The sequence below is a fragment of the Solenopsis invicta genome, chromosome 14 (genome assembly GCF_016802725.1).
Source record: "Solenopsis invicta isolate M01_SB chromosome 14, UNIL_Sinv_3.0, whole genome shotgun sequence".
NCBI lineage: Eukaryota > Metazoa > Arthropoda > Insecta > Hymenoptera > Formicidae > Solenopsis > Solenopsis invicta.
In genome coordinates, this window is record NC_052677.1 from 1,840,737 (window position 1) to 1,853,429 (window position 12,693).

Sequence of the window (12,693 nt, forward strand, 5' to 3'; positions counted from 1 at the left end):
TATATTTTTATTTCAAAGAGTTAAACTCTAATTGCAAATATTGTGTGCTCCATTTGCCTAGGTACTCCTTTTCTAAATCTCTCCTTAATTGCGCGTAATTTCGGATGTCTCGTGTTTGAAAGTCCGTCATGGTTTTTCCTTTGAATTTCGTACAAAGTACGACCTCGAGTGCATGTTCTTCCGCAGGATGTATGTTCTTTATGGCAAAAGAACTTGCATTCAAAAATTCTTTTATGCGATCTCGAGATGTCCCATCTATGTCTAAAGTCATATTTTGAGCATTCTTTAGCGTTAGGAAATTAACAATTGATCCTCGCTGTTTTCTAATATCATGCATCATCCGTAAAAAAAATCGAATGTGTGATATAAAAGCTAACCAAATCTCGAGTCGGTTCTCTAAACGAAGCTTTTAATTCTGGCGCATTTCCTAAGAAAGATACTCGCAGTTCTCCTATTTCTCGTAACATCTCGTGCATGAGATAATTTTCTGTTAAGGGCAAGTTGTAATTTGTTCTTTGATTTACTTCAGGTTCAGTGTATTGCTGACCTGTTGTATTTTGTGGATTTTGCGTTCCATTTTCTACTGCATTGGCAGTTAAATTCATCAATGTTCCGACGGGAGAGTGTGCCGTTGAGGAATCGGTCTGTTGCGTCAAAGTAAATATGGACTTGACCGTCCATATTTAATAGGCTAAAATTGTACAAGTCTATCGGAAATTCTCTGTTCGTTATGACAAAGTCCGTGTCGTTCGTCTCGCTCGCCGTTTCGTTTAATACTCTGTTTACTGCGTTGCGAATATCTTCTAACGCGGTTGCCGCAATGTCTATTGAAAACGATGAGGAGTCTGACCTAACGTCGTTCGTATGTCTATCGCTATGTGCACCTTCAGAAGTGCGTCTCCTTCTGGACATTTACAAAAAAAATTCTAACTTACAGTAGATCGCAGTGATCGCTCGCATGTCGACGAGTTGCGCTGCTTATTTGCTTCTCTCCAGCTGGCTCGGTTTGCGACGCGCTGGCTGTTGAGGTAGGTCGGTGATCCTGATGTCTCGTTCTTGCTAACGTTTTTTTGTGGTCCTAAGTCTTTTGCTTCTGTTGATTTGCTTCCTTCTTGCTATGGTCTCGCAGGTGTCGTCTCCGTTGCAAAGCGTGCCGTTTTCTGACACTTCAGTTTGGTTGTCGTCGTCACGACTTACGGATGTACCGTCTTCTTTGAGCGTGATCCCACTGCTACCTCCAATTTTTACTGTTGTGCCCAGTGGTAGTCCTAGCACGTTAGTAAGGTAATTCGAGATCATTGCAGCACCCGAAGAGTTACGACTCGAGAAAAGGCCGCGTTGATGTGGTAGAGATTGACACTCTTACTTTCTCAACGTTAATATAAATATATATTTCTTTAGATAGCCCTTGTTACATTTGCTCTGTGACTATAAGTGTCACTTGTACACTTAGTTTCTTGGACCTCCCGGTATATATAGGTCTTCGCATTATCTCCGGATTACGTTACCGACTCGACGTGTAAGGCACGCACGGCGAGTAACGTTTCGGTCAGCTGTTTGATTGACTCTCCGTCGTTTTCCGCATTTGTCGCTCTATTTATTCACAAATTTTGTCACTTAGTTCGACTAATCGTGTTCGTGCAAAATGCAGCTCCCACGCTTAGTCGTAATACGAATACCGGGCGACTCAACAATAGTTTACGTAGCGCGATAGTATTTTGAGTAGGAAGCCCGAAAAACTATTCGCGCCTTTCGATATTTTTGCGTATGGGTAATTGGAATCCGATACCCATATGCGTAGCAATGGGAATCTTAATTGATTTCCTGTTGCTATGCGGATTGTAGTTACAACATATAATTTGTCCGGATTTTGGCGCTACACCATGTATAATTAAATACTGCCTATTGTCTAACGTTGTGCGCAAAATCATGTAAAATGCAACGTTAGCAAATACTTTCAATAAATACCGAGATATTTTATAACATGGTAAGTCTCAAAAAATTACTTGCCATTGTTGTGCCAACATTTGTAGACCTGCAAGGATTCACCGTTGGAAACAAATTTGTTGTAAAGGAAGTGGTGGTATTGAAACAGGGAAACGTTCTCATGTATTACATTTTTATGAATTTTGTGCCATGGAGTATATTGACAAAATCCGAAAAATCTTGCGTTTCCTGGTTGACTGTTTATCACCATGGATTGCGATAGGAATAGTTCATATTGGTAGGCGAAGCATCTGATTACACAACTGTGTATGATGAAAACGGTGATAAGGCTATCATGTACGTTAAGAAGCATGAAAAACGAAAATGGCTGAAGAATATACTAGATGTCAATGTGAGAAAAATGTTATCATCGAGACCGTGGATGCTGATTACGAAAACATTGAATCTTTAAATAATTTGGATACTGCTAACACTATAAAATAGGGAAAACATGTTAAGAATTGTGCTATGCAAAATGTATTTAAATTATACAATTGTTGGTTACAATGCCAAAAATATACTTTAATAAGAAATGTATAAACGTATTTACGGCTTATTTTTACCTCTCCCTATAATATATAAGTCATTCGTAGACGTTGGCCGTTTAATAATAGTATGGTAGATGTCTACCATACTATTATTTATCAAATGTCTAACGTACTACAATCGAACGTCTACAGTATGATAGACGTATGGTAGACGTACGATAGACGTATGATAGGCGTGCGATAGACGTATGATAGATGTTTGATATCAGTTCGATAGACGTATGATGCACATTTAATTGTGGATTAATGTGATAATGTTACAAAAGTGCTTAATATGCAACGGCCACTTGGTGCGAGACACTGCCATGCCTCCTGATAAAACGTAACTCTTGCGTTATTGAAAATTTAAGCCGCCATGGTAAGATAAAAAATTGCATAGAGGTGTTCTCATTTTACTATAAGAACAATGAAGTATCAGCATTTTGAAGATAAATTACGTACATTTGATTGTAAAAAATAAATGGGCTCTGCTCGTGTCAGTCAGTCAGTCAATCAGTCAGTCAGTACAGCAGGATTCGAATTGTTCAAAAATGTCGTTTGAACAGACAATTTTGGAGACTTCTCTACGTTAAATACCCCGCTAATGCAGTAAGTATACTGTGTATATACATCTATTAAAGTTTGTGTGCTATTTAATGTGTAAAGTAGATTAATATATATATATATATATTTTTTAGAATCTAATAGTACATGATGGACGTCGTTGAGATAAGACACATAGTATCTTATCTACATGTAAATGGTCCGGTTGAGGTAAATTATTATATCACATATTATATTACATTATATCCTATCATATTGTTACGTCCTGCGGAGTAACGATTCTTTCCTTCGCAACCAACGGATATTCTAATTAACGGGCGAGCGACGGTGATCTCACCCCGATCCCAAGAATTCGGTGACTCTCACGGCAATAACCGGATGTCGGAAATTAAGTAGTTATAAATTCATCAATTGAGGAGATCTGAGGTGACACCGTTGCTCGATATATACCGGAACGATAGATACCGGAAACACTCAAGATAGTAAAATCAGGGATCTGGAAGACGCACGTGTGCATCCCTTTGAGTTCTGATGCCCGACACCCGCATAGCAACAAATCAAAGAATTTTTTGACATTTAATGCTTCTGAGAGTTCAATTGTCAAACCTGCCGCTTTCTCGGATAACAATTACCGAGGAATATTAAAAAGTCGTAAAAGTAAATATTGCACGTGGGTGTATTAATGAATAAAGTGGTGCACACGGCCCTCGATGGGACAAAGGGAATCATAGACGAAAATTTGTATAAATAGGCGCGTTTTCCAGCGGAGCGCGCAGTCTAGTCTTGATCATTCCGAGTCGCAGTTCCGTGGCATCTTGTATGCTCGAGTTCTCTGACTCTCGGATCGTGGCCTTTAAACTCGTGCGGAGCGTACGTCTCGGTCGAAAGAAAAAGTGCCATTCGAAACGTGGCTGGTTGGGGTCTGCAGACCTTTGCCCATCGCACGCGGAATCCCTCCGACCGGACCATCTCCCGCTGAGTACGGCCCAGTTTGGAGGCCTACGACTCCGAGAGTATTCCATTCACTATTATCAACACTCACACATTCAGCAAGTAGTAAGTCCAGAATTAATCACCTAGTTTACTTCCGCTCTTGTTCTTTTTCTCGAACACCTTTTCTCTCTTTGCGAAGGATTTTTTTGTATAAACATAATATATTCACTAAATTTATTACTCTCCGCTCCCATACTCTCTCTCTCTCCCTCTCTCTCTCTAATTTTCCCCTTTCTTAGGATTTACTCACAAGAGTCAATCCGGAGGAATCTTTTTATTATTAAATTTCCTCTTTCTTAGGATTTACTCACAAGAGTCAATCCGGAGGAATCTTTTTATTATTAAATTTCCTCTTTCTTAGGATTTACTCACAAGAGTCAATCCGGAGGAATCTTTTTATTATTAAATTTCCTCTTTCTTAGGATTTACTCACAAGAGTCAATCCGGAGGAATCTTTTATTTACTAATTCTCCATTCTTCTTGGGATTTACTCACAAGAGTCAATCCGGAAGAATCCTTTTATTATTAATTTTCCTCTTTCTTAGGATTTACTCACAAGAGTCAATCCGGAGGAATCTTTTATTTACTAATTTTCCATTCTTCTTGGGATTTACTCACAAGAGTCAATCCGGAAGAATCTCTTTATTTCTTCTCTTCAATCGTAAGAATTTCTTTCTTCCTCTTCCTCTCTTTAGATTCTGCCGAACCCTTTTTATTCCCCGAATCCACGAATATAAGTCCCGAGCAGCCGTGAAGCGGCACCGGAATCGCCACAATCCCCGAATCCGCCGCCTCAAAGCCATAGAGAAACAAATAAATAACACCGCTGTGTTAAAAGAGCTTCCAATGTAAATCGCACACCTACATCCACACATACATACATATATATATATATATACATATGTATTTTTATAGTCAAGAAAATTATAAGTAGTAATTATCCGATATAAGAATAAGTCAGTTGTATAGTATACTCTACATTGTAATTGTTTACTTTAAATTTATAGAACCTTCAGTTTAAATCGTTCCTATAGGGATATAATATTTGATTTTAGCCTCCTCTTAGTCTAACATTATAATTATATCACAAGTCCAGTTGTATTCGACATTGTAATTGTTAACTTAAAAATTATAAAGCCTCTAGTTTAAACCGTTGTTTTTTTTTGAATATAAATCATTTTTCAAAATAAACAAATTTGTATTCTCATTTACTACTGATTAAAATAAACCAGGTACAATAATTAATTGGTGCTAAGTTCATAACCACTATCACCATCCCTCGCTCTTACAAGATAAGCACTAGGTCCAATCCCGAGGTAAAGCAATTAAGTTCCCGCTGCGGACCCTACTGACCTATATCCCGGGTTGTCGACGCGGTCTCCCGTGCCGCACGTGCACACTCTCGAATTGTTACGTCCCTCCCTTCTCCCTCTATATCTTGTCTACCCTTCTTTAACCCTGGACGTAACAATATCATATAGAATTGCATCGCATCGCATTACATTATATTATATTATTTATATATTACACGTAAGCGCACTACTAATCTTTATCTTTTAAATCTGTTTCAGAATATGCAGCTAAGCGACATCAAAATTGATGGATTCATTAATATTAGAAAAAAATTCAAATACAATCAACAAAAAATTTTGATTATAAATTCAACAATTACATGTGGAGGAAGAGGAAAGATGATGATGTGTGGAATTTAAATAACTTTTTCGACGAAGAAAAATTGATTATAAGTTTGACATTATAAAAATTAAAATTTAAAGTTACAAATTTTTAAAATTCTTTATCAAGTATTTAATTTTAAAATATTAAAATAAATTCTAATATTCTTATGTATTTTTAATAATAAAATAGAAAAATTAAAATTAAAATTTTAGTCTTCGACATTACTTTTACTATATCTCCTTCCCTTATTTAATAAAGTGCAAGCGTGCGAGTGCAAGCATGGGGAAGGGAGTGTAAGAGAGTGCACAAAAGTTGATATGGGTGAGCGAGACAGTGAACATAGCAGTGTTAGGTTTGCCCTAAAACCGCACCTGCGCAAAACGTGCACCTGCACTACTGCAGACCGCGAAAATGCGTGCAATTGAGAGCGTTGGTGTGCGAGCGAGCGCCTTAAGACGCATACAAGCGAGAGGGCAAGCTTACGGAGAGGAAGTAAGAGTGCAATATTTGGGTGAGTATATGGGAGGAAACGAAAGAGCAAACACACGTGCGCTTCCTTGAAGGATGTCACCTATGCCATGATTAGCATTACGAAGTGGCATTGCCCCTCTCTAAGACGTGGTCAGCATGGCAAAAATACGCGCCGTGAATTGTTCCCTCCCGCTCCAGCGTGACATCATCTCGATCAGTACGGCAAAGACGTGTCTGTTCCACACCTTCCTCATAAATCCCTGAGTTTAAATCCGCCTTGGTATACTACTTAAATTATATTACAATTTTAAAAACACTTTTTTGCGGAAATATCATGCGATATTCATTTCTCCTATTTTACTCTTTCTTGATGTTCTTTATTTGTTCATGACTTTTTTTCTGCAGATATCAATATAAAGTTAAAAACTCAGGAACTCATCTTTACCATTCTCATGAATCAGTGCAAATAATGGACGGACAATATGGATCTCTCATCGTACGTGATCCACCAAGTTTGAATCCTCATAAAGATTTATACGATGAAGATCTTCCAGAACATGTAATTCTTATCAGCGATTGGTTCCATGAATTAGCATTGGAGCGTTTTCCTGGTCGATATAGAAGTAATCGTGGGCAAAATCCAGACAATATTTTAATTAATGGGAGAGGTAATTGGACGGTAAGAGAAATGTTTTAAGCATTACAGACTGTTTAAATATTTAAGAACTATAAAGTATTTCTGTAGCCTATTCAGCAATAGAAACATGTTATTAGCCTTCACATATGGGCCGAATAATGGGGAGAAAATAGCTATGGAGTATCGTATACAGCACGTTCGAACTATAGGCGGAGTTTGCGCTAAATTCGGACGAGTTTTTGTCCGAATGTATATATTGAATCAGGGATGGGTATGATTGACGATTGATGAATAAAAATTTATTTGTTATTCGGCCTCTTGTAAATGATGAATAAAAATTTATTCGTTATTTGGCCTCTTATAAATCATAAATAAAAATTTATTTTATATTTAGTCTCTTGTGAATGATGAATAAAAATTTAACCATTATTCAGTTATTTGAAAATAGCAAATAAAAATTTAAACGTTATTTAGTTATTCTGGAATAATGAATAAGTACTTATCTTTTATTCAATACATCTTCAATAAGGAACAAAAATTTATTTTTTTATTTAATTCACTTTGAATAATGAAATAAACGATTGAAATTATTTAATATTATCCCGTAATGCAGGGTCGGCGGAGTAAATTTTTTGCATGTGTGGAATAATCAACGGATGGAGGGCAGGGAATCTGATTAAAGTTAAATTTAAATTTATAAAAAAAAATTTTATATAATGTACAAAATAAAGTACACATATATTTTTTTATAATTATTTATTCAATGCAAATGTAGCTTTTCGAACATTATGTTTACATATGAATTTGTTTACAAGTTCTTCTAAATTTATTGATTTAGCCTCTTCTTTAAAAATATAAATTGTGGCAATGCTATTTAAACGATTTTGAAGCATTGTCGAACGTAAGTAATTTTTTAATCGTCTTAATGCTGAAAACGATCGTTCGCGGTACAAGATGATCCTGGTATAACCGATAATAATTTAATTATTTTATAAACTCCGGCGCAATGTTTAAAATTAATAAATTACTTTTTAAAAAGTTAATTACATTTTTCAAACAACTGGCTTTAATTTTACGATCACGCATAATGTCCAAAGAAATCTTACAGTGCAATCTTAATCTATTAGAATCGAAATGATTTTCTTTGTCAATACCTCATTATAAAAACTAATTATGAACGCATTGTCTAATTCGCGATCAATTATATAACGCTCACATTTTCTTACAAACAATAGTGTTGTATTTTCAAATCTGTCTTTCAAAGAACAAAGAATTTGGTCCATAATTTCAAAAAACATTTTTCTGTAATGATTTTTAGGCTGCTGGAAATTAACTTCATTATGAGAATTTTGAAATTCATATCGCCTAGGATTCTTTCTTGGCTTTTTAATTTCTGATTCCTCAATTCCAAATTTACATGTGTGGAAATTCCACATGCCAAAAATTTACATGTGTGGAGTAATCCATTATTCCACATACAAAACGCCGCTCCTGCCATAATGATCATCAGGGGTCTTTTGGACCCTACGCTAACTTTAAATGCACAAACCATTCAAAATCAAACAACGTTCTATGAAACTAATTTTTATATGAAAGTATACTATCTTGATAATATATTCATAATTTTTTGTTGAATTATCTCAAAAATTAAAAATTTTATAAATATTTTTGTAAAAGAAGTCAAATTTTGCATTTTTTTTATTTGAATTTTTTCATTCATGTTAACCCTTAAACACATATTAAAAATTCCTCTAGATTTTTGATCGCTTACTGTATGAAGACGGAATGAAAAAAAAGATTCGGGCTAGATGGAAAAAAAGTTTGAACTCTCCTCTATCGTCTGCTACGATTGACTAACTTCATTGCTTAATTAAAATAAAATGGCACTAAAGTAAAAATTTGTCGGGAAGGTCTCCCAGACACATTCATGTGTTTAAGAGTTAATTTTATCTGAAAGTATAATATCTTAAAAATACACTCCTAAATTTGTGTTGAATTATCTCAAAAATTAAAAATTGTATGAATATTTTTGTAAAAAAGTCAATTTTTGCAGTGTTTTTATTTTGTTTTATTTATATTAAATTTCAATTTAAAACAAAAATTATTAATTGATAAAAAACAGACCTTGAGGTACGTCTAGTAAAATTTTTGCGACGAAATTTCAAAAAACTGGGAAATGGTGACTGATGTGCAGGGGAGGAGGTCCAGTGAACCGCATGTGACCGTTATGTTATTATTTGAAAGTTTCACTATTACGGATTACTTTTATTCTATAAATTCTGTAATAAACGTTATAAATATATTATATTAAAGAATTTTAAAACTATGTTAACCGATAACATTCTTTTCAAATGGTCCTTTACATTTTTTAATTATCAGTAAAATCATTTTAAATTATTAAAATATATATAGTCAGGTAATGTTAAGGTAGTTATTTGTTACGAATAAAGTTATAAATTAATCTTTATTCGTTATTCAGAATTTATAGAATAAAAATAATAATAATGTTAGTCATTTAATTTGTTATTAAAAGATACTTGAATAAAAAAATAAATTTTTGTTTCTTATTTAAGATGTATTATGTCTTTATTAAGATGTATTGAATAAGTACTTATTTATTATTCAAGAACAACTAAATTACGTTTAAATTTTTATTCTTCGTTTTCAAGTAGCTAAATAAAGTTTAAATTTTTATTCGTTATTTACAAGTGGCCGAATAACGAATAAATTTTTATTCATCATTCATAAGTGGCGGAATAACAAATAAATTTTTATTTATTATTTACGAGAGGCTAAATAACGAATAAATTTTTATTCATCATTCATAAGTGGCGGAATAACAAATAAATTTTTATTCATTATTTACAAGAAGCCGAATAACGAATAAATTTTTATTCATCAATTTTTTATTATTTAAATAAAAAATTATTTATTAATGCCAATCCCTGTATTGAATGTACAGGGTAAGTCAGAATAAATATTATTCCTTTTACAGACATATTCGTAATAGAATTTTGCGAAGATTTTTTCTTTAGTAAAAATTTGTCTGGAGCTCAGTTTCTATAATAACAAAAGAAAAGTCACGGGTGTCCGGCGCCGATTTGATTCTCCGTACAATATGTTAAACTCGAAAATTTAAAAGATCCGTATTTTTTTATATGGACGGAATCTCATGTTTAGGGAGTGAAACACCCCTTAAAAAAAACAATATTTTTCTTTCGGGGCGAATATTGTCGAAAGAATAAAAAATAGAAAAAAACTAGTAACAAAGTTGTACCAGCAAAAAGTTTTTTGTTGCAAAGATTTGATTTCTTAAAAAGTGGATTTTTAGATGCCAAAAAATACCTCATATTCTCTATGTTACATAATTGTACTTTTTAAAAGGAATTGCCAAATTTTATTTTGAAAATGTGACTCTTCAGCTTTAAAACGCCGTATTCTTAAAAGTTTTTTGTTGCAAAGATATGATTTTTTGAAGGAAAGTGGATTTTTGACCAATTTTTCATTTTTGCTTAATGGTTTTTCCTTTATAACTTCACAATAAATTATTTTTTGGCAATGCCGATTGTGCAGTCACACTCCTGAAATTCTGAACTTTCATAAAAAAAAAAAAAATTGTAGAAAAATATTGATTGTAATCAAAGTTATAGCTTCTCAAAGTTGAAAAAGTTTTCCAGACCCGAAAATGTGTTTCCGTATTTTACAGGATCGGTGTGTTTAAGGGTTAAAGAGTATTTTAAACATAGACATTTATATTATATAAATGTTTATGATTTTAAAGTTGTAAAAAAACATTTTTTTTGTTTTTGTTTGAAATTACTCTCACCACCCAACGTTTCTTTTCAAATTAAAAAAAATTTTTTTTAGCTAAATTAAAGATTTTTTTTTTAATTGAACTGTATATAATAAAAATATCTTACAAAGTACCATTTTTGAAAGTTAATTATAAACGCCTCCGTATATGCTATCTGTGCTCATATGCGTAAATAATTATTTTGAATCGTTGAACAATAAGACATAATCCGATAAATAAGGAAATTGTTGCGATTGATATATCTAACAATATAGATTATAAATAATATTAAGAATTATAGTTTTTATTATTTCTCTCTAGTAAATTTTTTATTGTTTATTTATCTCTATATATTATTTTTTTTAATATTGTTACATTCGGAGGATTCCACGAGTTTCCTTTTTGCATTCCTTGCGTAAAATACGAAATACGAAACAAAGCGAAGAGATTGTCCCTAAGATTTATAACACTCAATTGTAATATTCGGAAGACTCCACGATTTCTTTTTTATAAAAACGCTGTCCCTTAGTTATTATAAGAAGAAATTGAACATCGTCCCTAAAAGATATAATGCTCAAATATCACATCTGGAGCAATAAGTTTGTTACATAGAAGCACAAAAGGAGAAATCGTACGATAATGGAATTACGAGCAATATTTGCTCGATCTAACACAATTATCCATAAGAACAAACAAAGCTAGGACCTGAAGAGAAAAAAACCTAAATGATATTTAAATCCGGTGACAACAAAAGGTAAGATTGACTTATCACGCCGGACGAAAATTATAAAACTATAAAATTAAAATTTATAACCCTGGCTTTGTTTGTCCGAACGTATATTTCATCACGGCTCGAAAAGATAATTCATACAAAAAATGAGTCCTAAATAAACGTACGCGGCGATATAAAAAGAATCAAACTTTCGAGGAAGGGAAACCGTAGATAATGAATCCTTTAGGCGATTTGGTGACGCAATTGTTCGCCTCTCTTAAAATTAAGAAAATTCAGGAGAAGATGGAAAAATGGTCAACGAGAGATCATCCGAAAAGATGATCGGCAGTGAGCGTTGGTGAAATATCCAACGAACAAGAGTGAAAACTTCAACGACAAATAATCTACAAGAAAAAAGAGAAATCTTGAAAAAGCTTCACCCAATCAAATCTCCATCTCACCTATTCGATCAACCCCACGTCCTTTCCTAAGCTCTATAAAATGTGCAACTTCCTGACGTTCTAGCATTTGCATTCATATTCACATTCATATTCGCATCGTCACTTAATTCCTTCAAGTTTAGAGTCGAAGCTGTGCGCATTATTCAAAATTGTTTTGAACTTAGAATCTGTGCGCGAGAATTTCAATTACGACTTTTGTATGCAAAACCGTCTAGTTTCAAGATCGTTCTCCAACAACCTCTAAGAGTCAGAAAACATTATTTCTCTTCTACCATAAGTAAGTTACGCACTTTTTTCCCTGCATTTTCAATTTTTCATTCAAGTCGCCAGGAATCTATTTCTAATGAGCAATCACGGACGTTTACGTTCCAACTTCTCGCTCCCAATACTACTATTGTTATTATTATTATTATTATTGGTATCAAAATTTCTTCTTCGGATTAATAGAGCAATTTTCATTCGAAACAATTTCCGATTTTCTCTCTAAATTTTTCTTAATGCCTATGTAAATATAAATGCAGCGCTGCCATTCAGTCACTGAAGTCACCCGTGTGGAAATTCTGTCTAGGCTGTAAACTAGACCAGGTTAGCTTACCTTACTTTATTTGAGGTCCAAGTTAGGGCACCTATCTTGGCCCAACTTTGGATTGTCACGCTTTTTTTCAGGGCTTGAGCCCTGAAAATTGGTTTTCAAACTTGAGTCAATATAAAAATTTGAGTTTAAGCCCATTTTTCTTTTATTTTAAAAAATAAAAAAATTTTTTTTTGTTTTTTAACAGATTTTACTATCCTTATAGCTTAATCTGTATTTACTGTTTCGCATATAAGATTTTATTTCATTAATTACAATTGCGCATTATTTTACAATTTTT

At 33.5% G+C, this 12,693-nt stretch overlaps 1 protein-coding gene across 2 annotated transcripts in view; it reads left to right on the top strand.

The window, feature by feature from the left end:
- Positions 1-12,693, top strand: part of LOC113005344 (oxidoreductase ptaE) — a 296,040-nt gene that overhangs the window by 103,934 nt on the left and 179,413 nt on the right. For both annotated transcript variants that reach the window (XM_039457182.1, XM_039457183.1), the window contains exon 5: positions 6,624-6,897. In XM_039457182.1, the coding sequence (XP_039313116.1) occupies positions 6,624-6,897 (274 nt within the window). The remainder of the gene's footprint in view (positions 1-6,623; positions 6,898-12,693) is intronic.